Source organism: Melospiza melodia, chromosome 8 (assembly GCF_035770615.1).
Source record: "Melospiza melodia melodia isolate bMelMel2 chromosome 8, bMelMel2.pri, whole genome shotgun sequence".
Taxonomy (NCBI): Eukaryota; Metazoa; Chordata; class Aves; order Passeriformes; family Passerellidae; genus Melospiza; species Melospiza melodia.
This window is the reverse complement of record NC_086201.1, coordinates 19,789,625-19,815,910: the sequence shown is the minus strand read 5'-3', so window position 1 is coordinate 19,815,910 and position 26,286 is coordinate 19,789,625. Positions and strand designations below refer to the sequence as shown.

Sequence of the window (26,286 nt, the reverse complement as noted above, 5' to 3'; positions counted from 1 at the left end):
CAAGGTCATAATCCCAGAAAAAGTATATGAATACTGATAATAAATAGTTGGGGGGTTTCTTAAAGTACACTTTGTACATGAATGAAGCAAGCAAGCATCTTCTCCCAAAGTGAAAATTAGTTTATGATTTTAGAGTTTATCATTAGATTTAATATCAATTTTATTTTAAAAATTAGACTCTGGACAGGTTACCCAACTGAATTCCCATTTTGCCAGCAGAAGATCAAGAATAATAGCAATGAGATGACTGCAGATAAAGCAACAAAAATGGAATGTGTTTTCTTGACTACATGAATCCTCATCTTGTGAACATGTAAGCCTGGACAGAAGCCCATGCTTAAATGCATCCATCCAGGCATACCACAGCAGTACCAGAATAACTGTGGAATCGTCACTTGGGCAATGCTTGCTCAGAAAAAGGCCTTGTTTTGAGTTAAAAAGTCACTTATAAAATTTATGCATTGAAAAGTCATATTCAAAGGATGAATATGACATTTCAAGTCATCAAGGCTGCTCTGCTGTTACAAGTAATCTGTCATAAAATACTATCCAAGTGTAGAGCATCACAACAAGAGATCATTTTGGTGCCCTGCACTCTATGGTTTTTCTGCAGGACTCATCTAGTGACTTAAATCTTTCTTCTAATTGCCATCTGAATTTGCTGACAGCTAGCATTGTTCTACAATTCACATAGTTCCTAAGTTAATACTTGGATATTTCTGTGTTTAGAGATTGCAATGACACAAACATGTATGTTAAAATGAAATATTCCATTGCATAACACTTAGAAATTAAATAAATACATTTCTGGGTTTTGAGCTAAACTTTTGTTATTTACCTTTGCTTTCCACATCAACCAGAATTTGAAAATGTCTACATGTCGACCACACTGTATTGCCTTATCTCCAGTGTCATAGGAGACATCATACTGCTTGTCTGGCTGGAAGAGATAGCCTGCACACATTTGATTGCAGCCCTGAAGGATACCCTACAACAAAAAACATGTACACTTACATGACTTACCTGGCATTTGTGCATGAGAGAATGTACACATTAATAATGTATAAAAATGTATTTCAAACTTGTACAGGAGGATTGTTCTTTGATGGGACATATTATAACATACTGACCTTGTTTTGCAAACCTGAGCCACAAAATTAATTTCATTAACCTAAGGTGGTTCTCTTAGAAGTCTCTGAGTAGCCATATGGTTTTACACACAGAAACACCCCCCTGAGAAAACATTCACAGATTAATTTGGAGACCTAGTTTGTGATATTAGCTTTCACCACTTCAATTTATAAGCCTATGTTCTTTAAACTTAAATTTATGATTTGTTAAATTACCCACTAGAATAAAGCTGTGGTCTCTCAATGCAACAGATTGCTACACAAAATAGAGTGAAAAATGTAATTGAAGGTTTAAACTTTGAATGTTGTTCAGCTTTATGACACTTAACATTAGGGATAAGTATAAGCACAAATAACATAAACTGGACATTTTTTGCATATAAATTAATATGGTTCACAGACCAATAGAAATCTAGGGACTACTGGAAAAAATGCCTGGTGGAAACACCAAGCAGCAAATTCCTTATGTTACACAGAAGTCTTATATGTGATGTTTCTTAAATGGTTCACATTTCCTTTAGACTTTAAAACTGCTTTTTGCAAGAAACTTGAAGACACCAGTGTGTCTCATAAATGCAAAAACATCTATCAAAGTTCTCATACAGAGAACAAAAACTCTTGCCAGAATCCTGCAATAGCTGGCACAATAAGCATGCACGCCACTAAACAAAGGCTTGTGCTTCCCTTCAATAGATGTGTTTTACAAAGGGGAATAAATGCTGCAGTCCTCAGTTTAGAGATGAATTGGTTGGAAGAGCAATGGCAGACCTAGGGCTGCAGCTTCCAATTCTTCCATTCCAATTCTATACACAGGGATTACTGCTTCAACTAAGTGCTTCTAGTAGCAATTGGCATACAAGAGGTTAGTAGGCAACATCATTAGTCCTATCCACATGTGATACCACATATGATATGATTTTTTAAAAATCATTTAATAAAAATATGTATTGCTTAAAAGAAACAAGACACAAGATTTTTCTTTAATTGATGACAACTAAGAATCTAGATGCTAGCCCTAAGAGTCATAATAAGACCAGCATGTTTTCTTTTCAACAGGACTGGGAAACTTCTAAACCACTATGTAAGGTGAAAACTTGCTTCTTACTTAAGCAGTTTAGACTGTGACCAAGTACTAAAGCCAAGGTTCTATGTTCAATGTATCATAGAAACAAGGGGGCAGGTTCTCAGATGAAGGACACTAGCATGGCTCTGTTGTTGCTATCAGAATATGCAAAGATCCAACAGGTGAAGATCTGACCCATGTTGTCTACAACTTTAATTTTAAAAAGCCAAAACCCCTAGGACAGATAAAACAACTTCCAAAACACAATGTAAATCCACACAATTATTCCTTCCAAAAGAAGTTTTGAAATTAAACAGATTTTGCAGTACCCTCTTAAAAAGTAGGGCTTGATATTTACTTTTTTAAAAAAATGTTTAATTATTAAATATAAGGCAGACCTTCTCCCGGACAAGAATGGCAGAACATTGTAACAACACTCCCATCATCTTGTGTGGATTCCAAGTGACTGAGTTGGCTCTGCAAAAAAATTACACATTCAGATAGGTTTGGAAAACAGAAACTTAATCTGAAGCAGTCACCTTTGTTTTCTGCTTTCAGCTGGAAATACAGGGAGTTCTGACCATGATGATATCACTATGGGTATTATTGCTTTCTTAAGTGTCTTCTTTCCCAGCTATGCTGTCTGGGAAAGGAATTTTTTTCATGTTAACATTGCAATATCAGACTTGTGATTATTTTATATTATTACTAATACCAGCTAATAAGTATCAGACTGATTAGCTGATACAGTAACATCGTCCCCAGATGAGTTCTCTTCTAGAAATAGCACTAATAAAAATAACAAAACCTCTTTGATATGTTCTATCGATTCAAGGTACTGATTGGGAAAGTGGGGGGTGTCAGACAATTAAGGGACTAATATGAATTGTGGGAGAATACAGTTCTTTACTGAACAGCTGCTGGAAAAATAGAAAGGAAATAAAAAGATGTTCTGCATGCTTACCTGCTCTTCCAGTTAGAGCCACAGCCCTTGCTTGTCAAGCCTGTGGACTGTTAAAAGGCTCGAAAACCTTACATCTTATCCTACCATTCTCTATGTAAAGCTTAAAATTTCTTACATGTAAACATAAGTCAATGCACAAGATCACCTAATTTACAACTCAAACAGATGTTCTGTATTTTAACATACTATCCTAGACAGTTTAATGGTGACACTGAAATAAATGTGCCAACGTTGCACATCCATTGACCTCTCCACCCCAAGTAATTAATTACCAAGTGTCCCCTTGATTCACTGCATGTTCCAGAGAAGCAAAGTGCATAATTGTATTTCACAGGCTATGCATGTGTTTTTACAATGTAGTTGAAAAAAAATTAAAAGGTATTTCCTCCTCTTCTACACCCTGCTCTCAGAGAACACAGACACAACCATAGTTTCTCTGTTTTGAGGAACATAGTGATGTCTTCGCCCAGTCTGAGGACCACTGATTTCCAGATACAATTCCAATCCCTGTATGTGCTAGATTAGACTGTAGCACCCCTCAGCTGAAGGAACAGTGCAGCCTGTGCTGTACCTGGGGAGCTCACCATCCATCTGACATCAGCTGCTTATGCAGTGCAAACCAGCAGATAAATAGCTCAGACTTATCCTTTAGAAAAACTTCACCAATAGTTCAGATGAAGCAGTCAGGAAAATGGAATTTATATAACAACTTGTTTCCTTTTGAAAACACCATGCCTTCAGTTTAGCACATTCATTTAACTTTCAGGGTTTCAAACAAAGACAATTTCAAGTCGTTCCTCACAAGGAGCATTAGGTTTATGTTAACATGAAGCTGTCACCCACAGGCAGTCCCAGCTCTGTGCCATGGCAGCATGCCAGCCCTCCATGCCAGTGTGCCCAAGCTGGCCAAGTACAACCTGTGTTATCAGGAGAGCCCAGCTGGGGCCCGTGACAGGCAATTACCCCGTGCATGTGGGCCCCATCCCCTGTCTGAAACCTGTATAGCTGACTGGGAAAGAAATCATTTCATGCTTCATAGCCTGCTGCTTTCTGTATTTACTTGAAATTATGGCCTTAATTAGCACCTTAGGGTTGACCTCAGGTCAAAAGGGGTGTGCCAAACTCCTGTGACCAAACCTCTGTATCTTAAGAAAATTATTTTGCAATGCTGCCTTAATATTAGACATGTTGCCGTGACTCACAAGTAAACTGGGCTGGGCAAATGTTGACTGGATTCTGCTGCTTCAGGGTACTCCACACCATATGCTGCTGTCCTTGCAACAGAAAGGTCCCCATGGTTTTGCTGCCAGTCCTTCCATACACTATCCTTGATGTTGTACTTATTCTTCACTTACTGCATGAGATGCCCACACCTAGGACAGTTTGTTTGCCCTAAGGAAGAGCATTGCTCACTATACTCATTTTACTATTTTACACAGTGCCATATTCAGAATGGCCAACTCAAGGGAGCAATTTAATGCTAATTTAAAAGTACACGGATAGAGCTTGCTTCAAATATTTTTTGCCTCCACAAAGGCAAAATTATGGAAAAGATCTAAAGTTTGTGATTCTTCATTGCTTTTCGGATTTTTTTCAGATGGGCACCATTTTATGGTTGAGTGCTTTCAGAGAAAATCTAGATATCAACACACCCATGGGATTATAAATATAGCATCTTCTACAGACTTGTCATTGTTGGATATGAGTACAACTGTGCCAAAGACTATGCCTGGAATGACTCCTGAGTCAAAATTGTAAGAACCAGTGGGAAGGTCACATTCTCACTCTGCTGTCACTACCAATACAAATGCTTTGCCTCTTTAAGTTTGATTCAATCAAAGGCTGGCTTCTGGTCTCAGTGGGCATCTTGGTAAACTGGGTTACCTACCTGGGGGTACACACATGCTCTTTTCTGCAGACTTCACTCTGACCTCAACAAGAGTTTCCTTCTTGTTTCATGTAATCCCCACATGGCACCAACACACAGGCCCCTGTGCCCTCAGACAGGTGACATCTGTGACCCTTTCTGGCCTCCCTGTAAATGACCTCAGTCTTCTCCATGGTACAGCAGAAGTGTAGCAGCTCTGTCTATCATAGTCCTTTCAAGCCTTAAAGGTACTGAAACTTGCCCCTGAAAATTGCTGCTAATTCAGTCTCTACCTCCTCTCACTGTTGTACACACCTATCTATTTGTGTGTGTGTTTGTGTATAAATAAAAGTGATATAAGACTAAGCATATGTATGCATTCCATTTACAGAACTCATGAACATACACTCTCTATTTTCCAGAAAATGTGCAAACATCTTTCAGGAGAGAACCTCTACAAATTCCCACTGTGGGTATTCATGCTCAAACACCTTCCCTGGATCCCTCACTTATCACTGGTATTCTCAAAGCCCTACATTTCAGAGATTGTCTAGGTCTCACACCTCATTTTTTTCTTCAAATACTTCTCCATCCATTCCCAGACTTATGATCCCTCCAAAGCTATTCACAGAACAACCTCAGCTCCTTTTTGCCAAGTAATATCCTTGTCTTCCTTCAAATCTGCTGAAAACTTACCTCTCACTCAATGGTACATCACAGATTTTTTCTGTAGCATTGTTTCCATCTCCCTAGTCTGAACCTTTTCCTCTTGCCTCACTATTGTTTAATTTAGTGTTTAAACTCCTCACTGTAGCAAAGGAACATTTTCATGAATTGCTGAAGTGTCTTGTACCTTGTGAAAGTACTTTAAGAACAGAATTACAAAGAGGCCCTGGGTAGTACCTTTCTATTCCACTCAGTTTGTGACGGTGCTTTCGGGACATTAAGAGTCCACCCCCCCAGGCAGCCTGGAAGAGACAGGAAAATGAGAAGAGTCATTTTTTTGGAAAAGCTCAACAGATTTTAGTTTACTCAGAGTCTAGTAATAAATATTTTAATTCAAGAAAAAAAACATGTAAACTGAGATCCTCTTTTGCCCCACTAGCAGCACTTCTTTGTTACTTACATCAACATGGAGCCAGAGGTTGTATTTTTCACATATATCTGCAATCTCCTGTATTGGATCAAAGGCTCCATATACTGTTGTGCCTGCAGTTGCATTTACAAAAAGAGGAACATATCCCTACCAAAAAAAAAAAAAAAAAAAGAAGTCAACTATAAATTGAAAACACTTTCAGAGAGAAAAAAAAAGGAAAAAGAAAAATGAAAATAATTTCAGAAATATTATCTCATTTTGTAACCTAAAAATGTTTTATAAAGAATATTATTTTGTTAAATCTCTTTCAGTGAAGAGATTCAAACAATGTAGTGGAAGATGAACAATATTCAAGTAAGTTTGGGACTTTTACAGTGATATGAACAAAAATTAATTAAATATGATTTGTAAGTCATTATTTGAAAGCTTGAAATTGTTCCTTTAGTCCTTATCTACTAATAAACAGAACAAAGCAGAACAAAGCAATCTAAAACAAAAGCAATAAATGAGAAACTATCAGATCAAAGAGAGACAGTTTTGAATTAGATGAAATAAATGTGAGCTGCTATTTCATAGAGTTCCCAAATATAAAGAAGTTAAGAAATAAAAAAAAAACAACCTTGATTTCTCTTTGGTTATTTTATTAAAAATCCATGGGTTTTCCCACTGCATTGATTCAAGAAAAAGCAATTAATGCCAAAAATTTAATCTTATTGTCTATATTTAATGAATATACGTGCTACCTACATGAAATCTATAGGATTTTTAAGGGCTCTCTAGAATCTTTTATTTGTTTGGCTAAGCTAAAAGTTTAGATAAAAGATTTTGTGTTTCCATGCTTGTTTCCATATACTTCCACACAGGAAGTTATTTTTAAAAATCATGAGCTACAGTTGTGGTTCAAGAGTTAAAAAGTCTCTTGGTTTTAAACAGAAAATGGAAACCTCACCAAGACATACAGATAATTCTGTAAACAATACATGAATGTATAATTAAACATACAAAAATACTGTTATTGTATTTATATCATTATGATGTTCTCTTTAATGTCCACACTCTGGCTTCAAAGGAAGAAGCAATTTTACTAAGCCAAGCATTTAAGTATCAGTTTTTTAAAACACAAACCTTTTCTTTTGCTTCCAGAATTTTTGCCTCCAAATCAGCTGGTATTATTTTGCCTCTGTAATTATCACAGAAACAGAAAGGCAAAGAAAGTTAAAGAATATTATATGTAAATAATAGCTGCAGTTGAAATAATTTAATAGGATTTTCTCAACAGGCCATTAGCATCTTGACACACTGTACTAAATCAGTCCTTAAACACAATAAAACAAATTTAACACATGAACACATTTAATCTATCAAAACTTTAGCATTCATCCTACCTTTCATCGCATTTTATCAAAATAACATTGTCTGTTCCAAATCCAAGTGTAGCTCCAGCTTTCTTTATTGAGTAGTGACTCTGCAGCAAACAAATGAATATGAAATGGAGTGGTTGTTTAATGGTGAAGCATTTTCACAACATATGTCACGTTATGACATATGTTGTGAAAATGTAAACTTATGTAAATTAAGAATTAGCAGTGTATTAAGCTCACGTGCTCTGAGGTAAAGAGAACCAGTTTAGGGACTGCAGCCATGCCTTTGGTTTTAACTTCAGGGAAATACTTGTAGCGTGCAGCCATTATGCTGTACATGTTGGAGATCGCTCCTCCTGTGAATGAACAAATAAATGAGTAATACAATAGTGATAATGACAACAAAAAGTATATTATACCACAGACATTTGTGTCTCATTTGCATAATGCAGTGAAAGTGGCAGTGAGCTATGAAAAAACATTTCTCTGAAATGCACTGGCATCTGTCTGAATAGCACAGGACAGACTCTCGAGAAAGCCAGAGTAACAATCAGAATTTCCTGAGTGCCATCTTTTCCAATTGCTATCATTTTGTAACACATTCCTAAAAAGTTCAGCTTCCATTGTGCTGCTTTTGTGCAAACTTCTTGTTTGCAAGAACAACAGGAACTTATTAACTTGTCTGAGATTGAAGAAATGTCACATATTGGATGGATTTATCCCTTCTTACTGTAGATGTAGAAGTAGATGCTGAAAGGTAGATTTCTACAGCTGAGCTACTTCTTCTAAACTCTCTCACAGTCACTTATGGGAAAGAGGCATGTCACAGGCTATGATTCACCTAATTTATTTTCACACTTAATTTTGAAGAATTTGAATACAGGGAAAGCACCTATTTATCTTGGTTTGCTGCTAAAAAGAGCCCTGAACAACTAGCTCAGTTCTTTGGCGCAGACCTCAAGCTTTAATAAGAACAATCTCACCCCTAAGCCTAGGATGACTTCTTCCTCTGAAATGTTGTCATTGATGAGAACACAGAAATATCTGTACTTTTCTAGCAGATAGGAATGGAGTGTGCACTTTATGTGGGCTGTTCCAAAATGAGGTGGTTTTGTCCTTTATGCTCTGTGCCAGGATGGTGTTCCCTCATGCCAAACCCAGAAAAGTCCTGCTGGGCATCCACATTGTCCACACATTGGCCCAGGACCTTCACATGTTTCATCACCAGTCATTTCTTCCACTGCCTTTATGTTCCTTGCATGGGAAGACACATTGTCCTGGTCTTTATACCACAGTCATACTTGTGAATGCAATCAGATTATATCCCAGATAACGAGGCCCAGAAAGCGGCAGACAACCACAAACTTTTTCTGACTGTGAGCCCAAATCCTTGCTGACCACCAAAGAAACCAGGACATGATTTTTGAGAACTTCTAGTCAAAAGGAGCTGTGGTTGCTCAGTGCCTCCAGAAATGAAGCTCATAAAAGGGGTGTTTAAATGCCTAACTCTGTACTGTGGTCAAGTTTTAAATGCCCTAGTACATAGCCATACACAGAGATAATTTTTGACCCCAACTATTCTGTTGATGTTTAAACAAAGCATTCCTACTTCTAAATTGCACATAGTGTGAGTATTCAGACACAGCCTATGTTTATTTTAACTTTCGAAATTTTAGTCAAACCACCAAAACAGAGAAGAAAAACTCACCAGGTGAGAATATTCCATCACCATCTTTGTTTGACCATCCAATAATCTCCCTCATCTTTCGAAGTGTTATTTGTTCCATGAGGACAAAGACAGGAGCAATTTCATAGGTAAACCTGCATGGATAAAGCAAAAATACCAAATAAGCACAATATAGATACAGATTCTAAAAACACACGATAAATTCCCAGACTGTGATCCTTTGTTAAAATGCTCGTGGTTTCTAAAAGTTTTCCTGTAACTTGAGGTCCTGATCCTGAAACTTTACCCAAACAAAAATCCTCAGGAAGACAATATTGGAAGTACTGATGAATAAAAACTGCAGTATTATATATTTTGCAGCTTTCTATATAGTGAATGTAAGACCAAATGTTCAACATCATAGGGCTGCTGTCTTCTGTACAAGTTTGTCCTTTAAAACAACTGTTTCCCAAAGTGCCAATTCCACACTTGTGGAATAACATGCTGCTAAATCCTTATGAAAACAGTGAACTTCATTGAGCTAAATAAAACCATAATTAGAAGTATTGAGCTAGGGTTTCAAAGTTTAAATATAATTAATTATGTGGATTTATTCTGTTGATGATCTCCAAGGACAACTTACTTCTACAATACAACGTGATCAATAACTGTCAAGAGTAATTACAAATGATGATTTTCTAATTACCAATTACCAAAACCAAGTCAGCAGTCAACTATTGTATCCACTTAATGAGGGCAAAAAACATTACATATCCTGGCATGCCCTGATGTCAGAGTCAGATATGTGGATGGAAATTGACAACCATACAACTATTTTGGTGATCAAGGTAGATGGACAAATTACTACTGCTGTAAACAAATTCTGCTTACTGTCTGTGGGGGAAAAAAAGTAAGGGGGAAAAGGAAGCAGAGAGAAATGAAGAAATCAACCTCTGATTTCCAAAGGAATCTGTAAGAGTATGACACTCTGACACTTCAGGTTTGACTGATATTCTCTGCTTGAATAATTTTGCCAAAACGTCTGTATTGTCTCTCTAATACTAAAAAGATATTTTGAGAACAGGTACTTGAATGAGACATGATATTAAGAAGGAAACAAGTGTCTGAAAAAGCTTGTCCTTCATTTACAGCTACACTGGTTGCTTCCACTGTTGATATTTTCTTCAATTTTTATGTGTCCTTAGTCCATCAGAGAAACACGACCATTATTCTTAAAATATTCCCTTAATATTAAAGATTTCTAATTTGTTCGATTATTGTGACTGCTATTTTCAAAGCCAAAATACTACTTATTTTGTTTTTATCATCATTAGAACTGGCAGAGACAGTTCAATACTGATCTGAAGTTTGGGTGCTGCTACTATTTACAAATGGACAAAATTAATAAACCAGTGTCTGCTAATAGTGGTTTGGGGTTGTTTTGTTTTTAAGCACTGAAGTCTAGAATAGATCCCAATTTTTATTTAGGCAGAATGATCAACCTATGTCCACAGCAACTCAGCAGTCTATAGATCACTGTAGCTCAATACAAGGTACTCTTAAGTCAATGTGATTATTTTTTCCCCACCAGTTTAAACACATTTTGGGTTTTGTCCTGAGACCTTGCACACTGAATTTTGAATATCTTTAAACACAAAGAAAATACTAATTATTTATTCTATTCTGTAGTTATTTTCTAAGTCTCCAAGAACTGACAAGAAATAAATGATAGCAGATGTTTATAAATTGCAAGGCCAGTGAAGCTATATTAGTTGATGGGTATGAATTTACAAATCACGTCTAGTTAAAGCTCATTCCACCTTACTTGTTTTAAACTTAAATTATTTTGAAAAATTCTGTAAAACCCAAAAAATGTGTTTGGCTTACAAGGAACCATCAAACTTTAGAATAAATCTCCAAAAAAAAGCAGATTAGATTTTCCTATAGTTACAACATTTACAGGTATTTCTGTGAATTAACTGTCACAGTCATGAGTATCAGCTCGTTACTAACAGAATGTACTAACTGGTTTCTTGGGCTGGCATAATTCTGCTCTCACATAAAGGACAAATCACTTTATCAGACCAAATTATTCTAGCTACCATTCTCTTGTTGGCCAGCATGTAAAAAGCAGTCTGAGAATAAACACAGAACATTTTACATCAATTTTCTATTCATAAGCATATTTGCACAATACTGAAAACACCCATGTATTCCCTTGTCTCAGCTAACAGTGGGCATAAACAGAACTTCCAGGTAATTTTTATTTTTAACCTCAGTTGGCTGCTGCATGGTGACAGAATGCCCTGTGCTACAAAACTGGATGAATAATGAAATTCTGAAATTCCCATGCTGAAGGTCTCATGATTAGAGATTGAGCTATGAATAGCACATTGATACATTATTTCCAAGTCAGTGGGGAAAGCTTATTATGTTTATTTTTATACATTATCTTCACAGTGACACTTAAGTAATATTTCCTAATGATAATTTAAAATTTTAAGGGAGTACAGATGTTCTGATTACTCAAAACTCATCTGCAAAAGAAAACACATACTTTTAATTGTTCATAAATATTTTAACTATTGTTTATCTGTAGAAAAGAAAAAATGGCATATCAAAAACATCCCTACTATAATTCAATGTTATGGTTGCTTTTGTGTTATGTGCTCATGTAGCCGTAATAGGTTGGAACAGTTTCTAGGTAAAGGTCAAAACCTGTTCTGGTGTGCTGGAACACTACACAAAACAAATACCATGTTCCCCAGAGCTCACAGACGTGACTGGGTTATTTTTAATAACCTTTTCTGTCAGTTCTTAGAATTATATTTTACAAACATCTTCCTTTAACCTTATTTGCAAGTACTGTGTTACTTGAAAGCACACCATGTCGACTTTGGTTTTCTGAAAAAAGGGCACACAAAGCCTCATGCTAACAAATAGATACTAAATTTTCATGTTCACAGAGAAGTATTTTCAAGATGCATTCTTTTTTAAAGCACAAATGGTTGAGAAAGTAGCTATTTTACAGCTTACTTTCAAAAAAATGGAAAACATCAATTAAAAAGAGTTCTTTTTTAAGAAGTGACTAATTGAGCACAACGTTATTAATAATGATGTCAGTACTTCTTTACCTGTCACAGTCTGCCATAGAGCTGAATTCTTTTATGTCTTATCAGATTTATGCAATTTCATTGATTACAAAAGGATAACTAAACTGGGATAATTAAGTTAGTCAAATGGGCTTGGAAAAAGTGACACTGAAATATATAACAATTTCAGAGAAACAGAAAAACAACCTTTAAGCAAAGTTTTGTTTAGAAATGTGATCAGAACTGTTTTCATTTTAATTGTGCTGCTAAAAAGGCACCTCAAAGCCCTTTAAAGCTTTTACAATACTTGTTTAATAATTAAAATATATATTGTTTTTGTGGATGTTTTTGTTTAGTGTTGTTTTTTGGGGTTTTTTTCGTTAATTGCACTCTGCTGAAAATATTCATCATAACACCTTACACTGACATTTACCTTTCATTAACTCTGAGGTCAAGAAAAATTAGGAAAAGTTTTTTATTTGAGGCATTCAGATGTAAAATTTTACTTTTTTTTATACTTCCCTTTATTTATTTACACATGATTTATCAATCTTAGACTAATTCCTTCACTAGCATAAAATTATTTTTCAGTGTTACATTTTTAATCATTTTGAAGCTATCCAGAAGCCAATTCTTTACCAGCACATGAACAAAAGTTATTGCCTCAAGCCTGCTATCTCTGAAGTCAACAGCAGAGAAGAAAATAATTTTTTCCATATCTTGTGTTCTAGTGTTAACATGTGAACAGCTGCAGACCTGTTCAGTCTAGAGACAAAGCTTTTTTAAAAAAAAGAAATATAGAGAGAAGATTGATCCAAAAAAGAAAAGTAATTTCAGGTTATTACATTAGAATAATCATGTTTTACTTACCATGTGCTCTCAGATATTTGCATTTCTATTTATAAGAAACATAAAACTGTTCAGTTTCATGTAATTATTTTCATTGTCTTACTGGCACATTTAGGAAAACATGAGACATTTTTCTGGAAGATGTAACATTCATCATTTAGAAATTAAAATTATTCATATCTGTGACAATACCTATCTACCATGAAACATGGCAGCCCGTGTAAGCATCAGTCCCAGACACTGGTACAAGACACTGCTTACATGTTTGTGTTAGCAGTAGATGTCAGCCACTCCCCAGCCAAGCCAATAATGTCCAGTCCTGTGGAGAGCTGATTGAAAAAGCGAGGGTGACCTGTAAAGAGAATTGAGAGCAACTTAGAACAAACTCTACCGGCATCTCTCAGGTTTCAAATTTAAACCATCCACCTATTCTGACAAAAACCACAGGTTTGTACTCAGAATACTTGCAGCAAAGCTTTCAAAGCAAGTCCTGCTTATCGGGAGACTGATAGCCAACATTCACGGGTGTCTTATTACAAACTTCAAAAAATGCTTCGGATCTGAGCTCCTGTAGGGAATCATTTGCCTTTAAAAGAGAACCTCAGAATCGACTGTGGCTGTAAACATCTCCGGGACCTGCCCAGGGGCTTGGGCTAGCCCATTTCCAGAGCCGTTTTCCGACCTCTGCCGTGCTGAGAGCTCGGGAGAGGAGTACACGGTGGGGGACATCCCCTTGGCAGTAACAACCCCAGGTACCGGGGCTACTTGCATTTGAATGGAGCAAGAGAGGAAGGCTCAAGCGCTTGAACTGGGGCTGCAGGAGCGAGACAGGGCTGCGGAGGAGCCCGTCTCTTCCCGAGTACAAGGACACGGGAGAGACCTTTTGCGGGGTCCCGGCAGCAATGTCCCAGCGCTGCAGAGGGGGGACAGGGCCCCGCAAGAGGCCCTCGACTTGGGGCCTTTCCCCACATTGTCTATGAGCTGGAATTCACCTCCTTAAACAGAGTTCGCTATTGAACTGAAGCAAATCACATCCCTGTGTTTCAGCAGAAGTTGCTTTAACGACTTTGATAAGCAATAATCCCGAGTCTCGGGGACCTACTTTTCCAGCATGAAGAGAGGAAATTCCTAGCAACCGGTACCGGGCGCTGAGGGGACGTGGCGGGGGCAGGGCCATAATTAAGACCCCTCTGCTCTCTGGAGAAGGACACGCAGATAGCACACCGGGGACAGCCCGGCCCTAGAAGAGAGGTCAGCTCTCGACGCCTGGAGGGGACCCTGTCAGGTCGGATTCGGTTCAACACGAGGAACATCAGCATCTTTTGACATGAAGAAACAAATGCGATTCTGCCCCGAGCGATGTCAGCAGAAATCTTTCGGAGGCGTGAGCCTGCCGGCGCTGCCACATCGCGACACTTCCTGAAGAGGACACGCCGCAGCCGGGGGGCTGCTCCCGCCCGGGGAACCCACGGCTCGGGGCTAGAGCCCAGAAATACCACCGCGGCTTGCCTGTTTGCTTCACAAATCAGCGCTTCTCTCCCTTTCCAGGACACACTGACGGGCAAGTTATCTTCAGCGACATTTCGCTGACCTCCCACAGCTGTTAATGAGCCCGCGATCTCCTAAGGCTGGGCTGCAGATTCAGACCCGGTGACTTTGAAGGGAGCTTGAGAGAGAATGCGAGCCCCGGGGGCCCACAGCAGAACGCGTGTCCTGGGCACTCAGGCGATCCGAGCAGCACTTTAAAGCTGCACCACACACCGCTTTGAACAGAGCTCGTGTCCGGTCGGATACCTGCCCCTCAGGTCCTGGGGACACGTCCTGCTGGCCCACAGAAGCTCCAGGGGAGGTCGGGGTGAGGGGAGGAGGCTGCACGACTTGCGGCACAATAAATAGCAGAATAATGGTGCAAGCACACAGAGCGCAGCCATTCTGACAACCTCAGGCCACCTGCCCAACAACCCACGCGTTTGGGAGTGAAACACTCTCCCCTTTGATTAAGAGTACAAAAATCAAAGTATACCCCTGACTCCACTGAATCGATTAAACCATCATGTAAATAGGAAAAAGGACAGAACGCTACGCCACATCCGTTGACAAGATTTTGCTCCTTGAACGCACTGCGTTGGGTCTTCACGGCTCCAAAACTAAGCACAGCAGAAAGCTGCGGCCCGTCCTTCAGGAGCCAGGCTCGCAGCTGCCCAGCCGGAGAGCGCCGGGAAACAGCCCCCGGACCGAGCTCCTGCCCTCCGGCTCCGCGGGGAGATCCCCGCCCGCTGCGGCCGAGCCGAGCCGAGCCGTGCCGTGCCAAAGAGGGCAGCCGGCCAGGCAGAGCTCAGCAGTCCTGAAATGCAGGAGCAAGGCTGGGGACAGGAAACTCGGCGCGCTCCATTACCGCTCCAGCTCCTGACCTGCTTGGGTACGTACGGCTGTCAGGGCTAGTTGCCAGCCAAGATTCCTTTGGATCCAATGCAAAACATTTCAGGGCAAACAGCCTGAGAGAGCATTGACTTTGCTCTAGAGCCTGGCTACAGCTCACCCAGTCAAATAAGTGATTACAATCCGGGATTTCTGTTTGATTCAGAAGGACCTGGACGGCCAGGGCTCCTGGGTAATGGGCTGAAATCCACAGGGTTCCTTTATTGATGATTCCTAGGATTTCAGTCTCTTTTTCATTAAACGTTTGATGAACATAAAGAAGAAAAATTGCAAATTCTGTGTCATTTATGCCCTCATTTACCTAATGATATTGCTCCCCGGAGATACAGACAGCTCGCGTTTCATCAAGTGAAAGAGATTACATCTTTAAAACTTGTTTCTGTGGTCTAAAAACAGCACTGAGCCCTACCCGGCAGGGACGGATGGTCATCAATAAATGAAGTTTCTGAGCAGAAACATTTCTAGCGCCTGCAGCCAGCCCTGGAGCCAAGCCTGTATGGAGGCACAGTCACGGGTGTAGAGAGGGTGTGGGCTTACCTCCGTGAGCTGTCAAGCTCTCTTCACCGTGAGCCTGAGAAAAGTCCCAGGAGGGACTTGCCAAAGAGTAGCGTGCAAAAACCTACCTGTCCTCACTCCGTATTTCAGGGTGTCCCGACAATCCACCAGAATCTGCTCCAGGGACTCAGGGTTGTCCGAAAGCTCCAGGTTGAAGCCCTCCATGCCCTCCAAGAGCTGGTGTGGGTGGTGGAAGTCCAGCACTTTGGTGGATCTGTCAAAAGTCTTCCTCACGTAATTGAGGAGGATGTCCACAACCTCCAGCAGAAACTGCATGGTCTGCTCCTCACCATTCTTGGAGGGCAACAAATCTGTGGGGCAAACCAGCTGTTAGCACTTGCTTTGGGAGAGAGAAGCAGAGAAGAACCAGCCTTGGCTGCCCACAGCGTTCCAAGAACCTGGAAGCCATGGTCCCAGCACTGCCTGGTTGCAGCTGGGCAGACTCCGGGTCCCTCTCACCCCGCGGAGAAGGGCAAGCCTAGGTCACCCACAGCAACAGCAGAGGTACCTCCAAGGTGCCTGGCCTAAGAGCACGCCCTGCCACGCAAAGGTTGTGTGGTGTGAGGCACTCGCCTCCTGTGGGCCAAAAGTACCTGAAATCCACACCTGCCCTTACCTTGCAGCGTCCCCACCTCTGCCCCGCAAAGGGATTGCTTTCTCTTTCCCACTCTACCAGCAACCATAGGCTGCTTCCATACTATTTTACTAAGGAGGATAAAAACATAGAATTACTCTCCTCCCGGATGCTGGATCTGGAGAAACCCCTGGAACCACTGAAGCTGAGCTGCAGGTGATCAGCCCAAAGTATGTAAAACTGCTTTTCAGGCAGCTTGCATACATCACCAGTGCAGCTCCCAAACACACAGACACAGAGCTCCCTTCAAAAACAGCCAAGGAAAAGTATGGTCTGAACGTGGCTGCACTTCCAGGGGAGATGAGGGCAGGACTACTAAGGGACATGCCTGAGCTGGAGCAAGGAGAAACTGTAAAGTGTTTACCTCTGGCATACAGATTGGAAAAGTCTGTCTCGGTGCGCCGGAACCTGGATTCCTTCTCACTGTTCTCGCATGCCAGCAGGCTCTTGGAGGACTGCTTTTCCTTCAGAGAGCTGACGATCCGGCCCTTGTCTTCCAGGCTGTTGGTCCTTTGCAGGAACCCTACATTATTATTGCAAGGTGCACAGGTCAGAGTTTTCTCACTTCCCAGCATGTTTAGAAATATCTAAAGCAGCTCTCTAGATAACAGTTAAAAGCGGTGTTGGCTCTAGATCTGGCTAATGAGGTCAGGAATAAGGGTATTTATGGGGATTATTTGCCTCCAGGAGGGAGAGTTCAAAATGCCATCAACCGCAAAAACGCAGCCATGCAAAAAACAAAATTTCGTCATTTAGTGCACTGGTAAATTCTTATTAAGTCGATCAGACAGATTCCACTTCAGTAATCAGCCACTGGAAGAGAGTTCAGGATGAGTCAATGCTATTTCAGCCTGCAGGCGAAGTTTATGGACCTAGCAGACAGGGGCAATGATGTATGATTAAAATCAGGGCCATTTTCAGTTCTCCTCGTGGTGCTCTCACGCGCAAAAGGCATGAGAACAAGCAGCCATTCTGGAGCATCCGTCCTGAGAGTGCTAGAGCTCTGAGGATACCAGTAGCACTCATATAACCCCACCTTCCTATTATCAGTAAGTACTGATGCGGATTTTCCACCTGAAAAGATGCTTTGATGCTAACAGTAATCATCCCCGGAGGTTTTAAGAGCTCTGCTCTCACCGGGAACGCATCTTTGGCGCCCAGAACCCGAACACAACTGCTGCTGTTATATGTCATGGCAATAATAAACCCACTCACCCCAAGAATTGTTGGGGCGGGAGCCGCACAGAGTCCGCAGCGAGTAATGAGATCTGTCTACTTTAACAAGGCAGGGAGAACAATTAATTTTCTGGATTTGATATATTAAATCTATGATGCCCACTAAAACACGGGCTTTTTGTCATTAAGGACAGCGTCGGATTTTGACCTTCCGGGTTGCACCGAGCGCGCCTGTATGTTTGGAAGGGGCACTACGGTGACGCCGGGTCTCCTTTATTCTTTCTTTTCTTTTAAAACAAGCAACAATCGAAAACAAAGCTCGTCGCGGCTGGGGATATCCGCCAGAGAGGAGAGCTTAGCAGGGAGGAACAACAACGTCCTGAGTCCGCTCACTCACGTTCCCCCACGCCGCTTCTCTTCAGCGCCCTCCGCTTTCGGGCCATGAGTCCCTGCTCTCCGGAGCCGTGACGGCGGCCCGGGACTGTGGGCACCTCCCATCAGGCCCCCACCGCCGGCCCGTACTGGAGCCCAGCATCTTGGGCAGGCTCGGGGCTGAACGTCGGGGGAGAAAAGCGAGCGACAGTGAGCTGCTGGGCCCATCGCTCCCGGCGCGGTACCTGTGCCTCGGACCTGCCGCCAGCCAGGCACTCGCGAAAGAGCTGTCGAAAAAGGAGCGCTCGGCTGGCAGGCCCCTCTGCATCAGTCGGGTACCCAGAAGAGTCTCCAGGAGGGTCGCTCACAGGTAAGTTTGTAGGAGCCATACTTCCAGTGAACATCTCATGTTTTGCCCTTTAATTCTGATCTTCTACTTTTAGACTTTTTCTGTGATTAGTCTTTTTCTGTGATGCTTTTATGAATGAGACATAGACTATTTAAGGGAAACTTCGTGCATAAGTTCAGAGTAGCCGTCCATTATATATTATATATATATATATATATATATGTAGTATTTAGTTGTTACTGCTTCTAATGGCTCTTGCAGCGATCATTAGCTCCTGCAACAGCTAGTGCTGTTTTCCTGCTCATTAGGAGAAGCAGCTGATATCAAGGCAGGTGCAGTCTAATCTGAATTATGAATCCTCTTTTACCGGGTTCTGGGGCTTGATTTTGCTTTGTTTTCCTCGCACCCGTCTTTTTTTCAGGCTCTCAGTAGGATGCTCAGGTGGGACGGGTTCCGTGAGAAGAGACGCCGGCAGGAGCAGCCGCGTTCCGCTGGCCCCGAGAGCCAGGCACCTCGCACAACTGGCGCTGGGGAAGGAGGGAGCGCCGCTTCAGCAACAGAGAAAGGCTGCAGTTGCATCCAGTTCCACTCCCATCGGGCCCAGCGAGGCCGTGGCATCGCTGAAGGGTCTGACCTAACCAGACGCTGCGGGCAGGGAGCTCAGCCCTTGCCCGCACGACTCTGCGGCCGTTCTTCCCCGCGGAGGCTCCCGGGCCCGCTGTGTCCCGAGGCCGGCCGGGGATCGGCTGGGGCTCGCACGGGGCCTGGCAGCCCGCGCCGCGTGGGGACCCGGGGCCGCGCTCGGGAGGCTCGAGGGCGGGGATGAGAGGACGGAAAAAACCCGAAGGCAGGATCATGCTGTCGGCCGACATCAGCCCAGCCGGCTGTAGTAATGTGCGTTCGCTCAAGTCCCTCGGCCACGGCAGTGTCTCGTGGACCTGGAGACTCGGTGTAAGGGGGAGCCCGTGGGACACGGACAGTCCCCGCTCTGGAGCCTCCGGACCATGTCGTTTGCCGAGCCCCTCCCTGGGAGGGTGTGGGACGCTCCCCAGAGCCGTCGCGGTCTGCAGAGAAGCGTAACAGCTGGCCCTCGAAGGCTCCTTCCGCTCCGGGGAGAAGCTCATGACTTTAGCCGACCTTTCATCTCTATCCTGCTTGAAAAGCGAGGCCGGTGTAGGAGACTTCCAGCAAGTAGCAGAGGACGAAATAGTGTCCACGCTGCTTCTCCTGGAGCAGCGGAGAGCGCAGCCTTTTTCAGCAGTAGGTCTGTTCCGCAGGTGCATTTTCACCCATGCGCTTAAAGAGACCGGGTTTTCAAGAGCCGAGTCACACCAGATTGGCGAGGGAGTAGCTCGATGCGCGACCACAGATTCAGCGTGATTTCACATCAGGCCTCGCGCAAGGCAGGTGTGTGAGCTCCCCTCGGCACCGCAGCCCCGGGTGGACACATCTTGCGGGGCGGGGACAGAGCTGCCGGCTCCCGGCGGCACCGCAGCCATCGGGGCTGCACGTCGGGGGGGCTGCAGGAGATCCGGGACCCCGCCGCGGTCGGGGTGCTTAGCAGCACCTACCTAAAGTATGCGTGGCAGCAAAAATCCCACGGACTCCGGAGACGAGCCCAGTTTCTGACATGCACGGCTGCTTTGGAAGCCCCACTCTCCCGCGTCGCTCACTGGGTTTGGATTCGTCAGCTGACCGAGGCCAAACAGGAGACGCACCGGAGCAGTTTTACGATGTTGAACATTCCACTGGTGCCAAATGTTAACAGGATCAGTCTCAGCAATAACAATTGCCATGGTGGGAGTGTAGCATACAAATCCAGATACAGGGGGAAATCTGCCCATATTTTGGCCGCCGTGACAGTTCATTAAACAGCTTAAAATAGGAGTTAGGTTTTGTTGGTTTTTTTGGGTTTTTTTTTTTTTTTTTTTTGGTTTGGGGTTTTTTGGAAGGTTTTTTTGCTGTTGTTGGTTGGTTGGTTGGTTTTTTTAGGTGGATATGTGCAGAGACAAAGAGTAGGGGCAGGGAAAGAGTCGGGAGGGGTAAGAGTGGTGGTAGCAGCAGTGCTCTTTTCAGGCAGTGGCTTTCAACCAGAAAAGGAAAAAAAGCTAATCCTTAAATCGCTCCGTTATTTAGGAAGAAATTACATACATCTTGGATTGTAATTATTGAAAATGTCAAACCCATAATATACAACTCAGATGGAACAACCGACTCATTGTTCAAGACCTGCCTTTTCTCTGAGGTCAACCCTTATTTAAAGTTTGCATTCAAAATTAATCGATTTCGGTGTGATGCACACAAAAGGAACAATTCCAAGGCGCCTTTGTGACTATACAATATTTAGGGTCTGGAATGATATCTTGTGAAAGGTAAGGACAAGGAGGTATCACCTGCAACAGTCAAATGTCAACTCGTTTAGCATGTTTAATTAGGATTCTTGGCAACCTTAATACCTCACTTTGTTTACCATAGGCAACCTTCCCTGTATGTCTTTGTGAAGGTGTTCGATTCAAATAAGAGGGCTCAAACAAGCAAAAACAGTGCTCATCATCAAATCTGAGTATTCCAAAACGGCATCACTGACTATTCAGAGTGTATTCTTCATATAAAACAGAAAAGAGCCAGCAAAGGAAAACTGAGCAACAAACCACAGTCAGAAATACAGCTTGTATTGAACTCCCTTCACAAAGCCTTCACTATTCTCTCTTATGCCCGTCTCAAATCCAAAATGGTGGGATATTTCATTTTCAAGTGTATTTGATCTCATTGAGAGAAGCTGTGCTGTCCTTCTCTAACCCCCGTAGTCTAGCAACACGGAGCAAGCCTAAATGCGCGTTACTTTATCAGTTCTGCTTGCCGGGCTAAATTAAAATGATGGTGAAAATGCCCATCGCTCCAGCCACTGAGGGGACTGGTAGGGAAATGGTCCATTAAACCCAGATCAGGAGCTATTTATAGAACTAAGCGACTACTCGTTAATGTCGCCAGCGGCTACCAGTGAAATCTCTCACAGACACAGGGCTAAATATTTGCACCCTGATTCTTTTCCCGTTCAAACTTCCAGGTAACAAAACGCTTAATGAATTAACTTCGACTCGAGCAAGCAGGGAAAGAGCTTTAAATACTCCTTTGCATCGAAAAAAGGTTAGTTTCTCCCACGACATATTCCCCATCCCCCCAAAAGAGACAGAGGAGGAAAAGGGGAAATAATTTCTATGCATAAGGGGATGGGCAAAACGGAATGATTCCCCCATCAGAATATGAAGATTTGACTGTTAGCCTCTGAAAGCGAAGGCGCTACTGAGATATCTAGAGAAGGAAGACAGCTTGTTATCTGCAAATGAATCTCTTGCTATAACGTTGCGATCTGATTGTGCATTTGTTTCCCTTCTGCATTTCATGTGCCTGCGCGCTGACTGGCTGCCAGCGCTATCTTACCAGCACAGCAAGCTGACGAATTGCTCTTTAATAAGGCTCTCGTTAATCTTTTTTTCCCCAGGAGATCCGTATTTTCTAGTCAGATAAGGTTGAAAAATTTCAGACAGTGAGAAGCGGCGAACCGGTCCCCCGCCCCCCGCTTTTCCTCCCTCCGGCCTCCCCGGCGGGTCCTGCGCTTTCTCCGCCCGGAGCGCCCGGCGCCTGCACCCCGAGTGTGGCAGGAGGGGCAGCGGGGCCGCCGCCGTCCCTCCCGCGGGGGACAGAGCCCGGGCCACGGCCAGCCCGCGGGAGGGCACGGCGGGGCCGGGGCCGCGGAGCCGCCCTGCGGCCGGCAGGGGGCGGCCGAGGCGGGGCCGCGGGGGGCGCTCGGGCCGCGCTGCCCCCGCCGGGGCGGCCGCGCCGTCACGCGTGGCTGTGTGGGGCGTCCTGCGGGGAGGCACGGCCGCACTTACCGCATATCTTCAGCCCGATCTTCCTGGTGCACCCGTGAGCCACGCCGCACCACGAGTCGTAAGCTGGAAGAGAGAGCAGAGTTGTTCCCCTGGGGCGGCGGGGTTGTCCGGCCGCCGCGCCCCACCCCGGGGCCCCGCACGGCTGCATCGCCGTGAGAAAGGGCCGACTCCGAGCCCGGCGGCGCTGGGCGAGTGGCAGCTGAGGCGAGGTGACATGCTGGCCTGCCCAGAGGAGAAGAGAAGGCACCCGGGACCCGACATCTCATCATTTACTGGCGGGGCTCCAGGGAAGTAGCAGCTTAAAATAAAGTGGCGTGAAATGGGGTCACAAAAGAGTTCAGGAATTAATTGGGTGAAAAATAGTATTTGACTAGATGATCGGACTCGCATCATTGAGCCTCGGACGGACTGACGGGCCGCCGACGGCCCTACTGGGAGCGCACCCCCAGAGGGAACAGGCTGCTTCCCAGCCCCTCGAGTCGCGGCTCACACACGCGCCGGTCAGCCCCAGCTGAGCCCACGGGAAGCGGGGAACGAAGCCCAGGACCGAGGTGGAGGGTGCACCGGCCACGGGCACTACCGAGCCTCTCCCGTCCATCGCTCGCGGCACGGGGCAGCCGCATGTCCGGTAGCGATGGACCCCAGAGGGCGACCGGGGACGTTGGGGGGCGAGGGGAGAAGGTTTCAGTGGAAGCGGGACGAGGACGGCTCACCCAAGCACGGAGGGCAGCGGCCTGACTGTCGGGAGGGGGAAGCGGGGGAAGAGGCACGGCGGTCCCGACCGGGCGGAGGAGCCCGCTCGACAGGGGCGCTGCCGGAGCCCGGGGGCGGGGAGCCCGTGTGGGCAGGGCAGGATGCTGCTGCCAGCGGTTAGCTTTGTTTTAACCGTGTTGCCAATTAATTCGATTTCTGCGTGTGGCACCTCAGTCGAAGGCAGCAGTGCCTGCTACGAGCGCCTGAAGCAAGACCCAGTGCTGCCGTTCGCCCCCTTCCCCGTTTTTTCCAGTTTCAGAATAATGACAATAATGACTCCAATGCTCGTGTCTCGTAGCTCTTTCAGGGTAAAAGCTATTACCCGCTCTGCTGTCCCTGACAACCTTTCATTTCTTACTGTTGCCCGGTCTTTGTCTCTGATGCTTCATAGCATCGAGCCCCTTATTGTTTTGTTTTTAATTTTTTTTTCCTGTAGGCGATGGTCTGAACTGCCTGGCAGGGCTATAAACTGATTCTCTATCCACCTGCAGCAGCCTTTGCTTCCCACTCACACCTCAATAACTCAAGGCGAATTCAGAGCAATTAGGAATATAACGCTTTGAAAAGCTGCAATTAGCATCCAAATTTCGCTTGATTACAGGCTTCAGCGTAGGCTGAAAAGAAGCTGCAGAATTAGCATTTATAAAACGTAGCTGGGAGACACCTGCTTTAATACCCTGGTGTAACTTCGCCCTTTAACTGATTCGTTTTCTCCGCACCCCTTCCAATATCCCCATTTTTTTGTCCATCTGGGAGGTCAGTTCATTGTCTGTATCTCTCAAACGTGGCTGTAAGATAAAGACAGCATTGGCCGGTAAGGTGGGCTTTTCCTCACAGCGTTTTACTCGCCACGGACCGACCTCTCCTGTTCCCAGTAGGAAGATGGTTTCTTTGTGTAGAGCACTTTCCGCACCTTGCTTAATGGCGCGGAACGGGGCTTCACAGATGTATAATTTCGTTTCAAAACTGGTCTTTCTAAGCCTAAATGGAGAAAGCCTCCAAAACACTTAAAACGAGGAAAATATTAAAACCTACTTGTAGGTCGCAGATTAGGTGGGGTGGGGTCCGGAGCATCGTTGGAGGACGAGGGAGCAGAGGAAGCCATCCTTTCAGAAAAGCCCCAGTCCTCGGAGCTCGTATTTTCTCGATATTCCTCTGAGGGGTGGGCAGCAAGGAATTTGCTGGAAGGAAGAACAGCGGGTTTAGTCTAGTCTCCTGGAGCACCGCACCAGAGTCCCGTCCAGACGCCAGCGGGCAGCAGCCGCGCAGGTCCCGAGGCGGCGGCAGGACCGGCCGAACCGGGAAAATGCCTCGACAGACTGAAGAGCAAAATCTTCCCTTCGTTAGATTCCAGGGCACTACCCCCGCGCTGGAATGACGAATTTAGCAGAGCACGAAGCCTACAGCAATTATATCGGTGGCCACTGAGCAGGGCAGTTATATGACTCGCATCAAATGGAGACCAACGTGCAAAGCGGGCGTCGAAATCGCCAGCCCAAACGACCTACAATCCCAAACACAGCCCGCTTCTGGGCTTTACCAAACACATGTCAGGCTAAAGCATTCAGGAAAGACTGACAGATATAACCCCGCCACCACAAAGGTGCGTTTTGCCCAGGTCCAATGACAGGCGCCACATACATGTGTATTTGCACACACATGTTTCAGCAAACCGGGGCCACTCTGTGCTCCAGCACCAACCAGCGATCTCCCGTGCCCGTGCTCGCCTTAGCGGCGCGAATGGCAGGAGAGGCACGTCTGTCTGGGGAAAGGAAGGTGCAGGACCAGCCCTCGCTCCTCGCCAGATGTTCAACTCTCTCCTGGCGGACACGGCGTTCCGATAACCAATACAGGGTCGCTGATCGAGAATTGCCGGGTCACTGCCCAGCTCGTCTCTTTGTCCCCACGTCTACCTGCGATTTATTTTCTTCCCCTTGCAAAGAAAATGAAGGTCGCGGTAACGAAAGAATGCTTTCTTTGTTAGCAGCTTTTTTCAAACCGGTAGCTACCGATTCATTTCCACTGCTGGGTGGATTTACACCCGCGTGTAAATGCAATGGATCAATGACTTCAATGGAAAACAGGCATTTAAATTTTTTAAGACGAGAAAGAAAACAGCCATAAGCAGAAGGTATTTTCTAGACAATGCCTAGAAGTGAAGTAACAGGTTAACACTATGTCTAGGGCGGTAGCTGTATCAAAAACCTCGTTATTCCTCTTTTCATACGACAGCGACCAAAACCGATTTTTGGGAGAAAAAAAATGCTCCAGAGGTTCCCAAAGGCTTGAAAAAAATTAGGATGCTGTTTAGAGGACACTTACCGAGGGAGCGAGCGGATGCTCTTATTGCCGTAGTCCAGGTTGGCAGGGCGACTCTAGCCTGGGAGCGACCCGCCGCTTATAAACTCTGCCAGAAACGACGTCGGAATACCAATCGCGCCGCGGAATTTAATGCGAGATGACCTTTTTTTCCAGAAGTGCTCGGATTTGCTTTTTTAAAAGCGTGAATCGCCGGTTGATCTGCTTCGACGCAGGCATGAGTCACAGGACTGCCGCCACCGCCTCCGCGGCGCTCCGCACGGGGGCTGGGGGCCGCTGGGGCGGCGGGCTGGGGCGGGGAAGGGCGGCCCACCGGCCCCGGCTGCTGCCGCTGCTCTGCTTCGCCCCGGGGCGGCGGCTGGGGCTGTCCAGCCGCGGCAGGGGCGGCACCCCGGGCAGGCGGTTCCGCCGTGCGAGCCCCTCGTGCGGACGGAGCCAGAGGCTTTCCCTAGACAGCACCGGCTTGACCCGAGGTCGCCAGCTGTGCTAACAGGCACCGCACACATCGGCGCACCGCTGAGGCGACGGGGCCGAACTCCCGACCTGGCCCTCCCCTGAGCGTGGTGCGGGACTCGAGTGAGCCAGGCGGGGTTCGTGTGAATTGTAGCTTAGCAACACCCCCTGTCCCCCCCTCCGCCATGCCGAGGGTCTGATGTGACCCGCTGGCTCAGCCCGCGGTTCCCGCGGCTCGCCCCGCTCCTCCCCGCC

At 44.9% G+C, this 26,286-nt stretch overlaps 1 protein-coding gene across 1 annotated transcript in view; it reads right to left on the bottom strand.

Moving 5' to 3' along the window:
* The window catches only part of GAD1 (glutamate decarboxylase 1), a 32,896-nt gene extending 7,127 nt beyond the window's left edge, over positions 1-25,769 (bottom strand). The window contains exons 1-14 of the mRNA XM_063162112.1: positions 25,582-25,769; positions 24,295-24,440; positions 22,507-22,569; positions 17,081-17,239; positions 16,151-16,393; positions 13,350-13,440; positions 9,190-9,302; positions 7,722-7,837; positions 7,506-7,585; positions 7,246-7,300; positions 6,151-6,267; positions 5,928-5,992; positions 2,592-2,670; positions 839-988 (exon numbers count right to left, since the gene is read on the bottom strand). Of these exons, the coding sequence (XP_063018182.1) occupies positions 839-988; positions 2,592-2,670; positions 5,928-5,992; positions 6,151-6,267; positions 7,246-7,300; positions 7,506-7,585; positions 7,722-7,837; positions 9,190-9,302; positions 13,350-13,440; positions 16,151-16,393; positions 17,081-17,239; positions 22,507-22,569; positions 24,295-24,364 (1,401 nt within the window). The 5' untranslated portion in view covers positions 24,365-24,440; positions 25,582-25,769. The remainder of the gene's footprint in view (positions 1-838; positions 989-2,591; positions 2,671-5,927; positions 5,993-6,150; positions 6,268-7,245; positions 7,301-7,505; positions 7,586-7,721; positions 7,838-9,189; positions 9,303-13,349; positions 13,441-16,150; positions 16,394-17,080; positions 17,240-22,506; positions 22,570-24,294; positions 24,441-25,581) is intronic.
* Between the last annotated feature and the right edge of the window lie 517 nt (positions 25,770-26,286).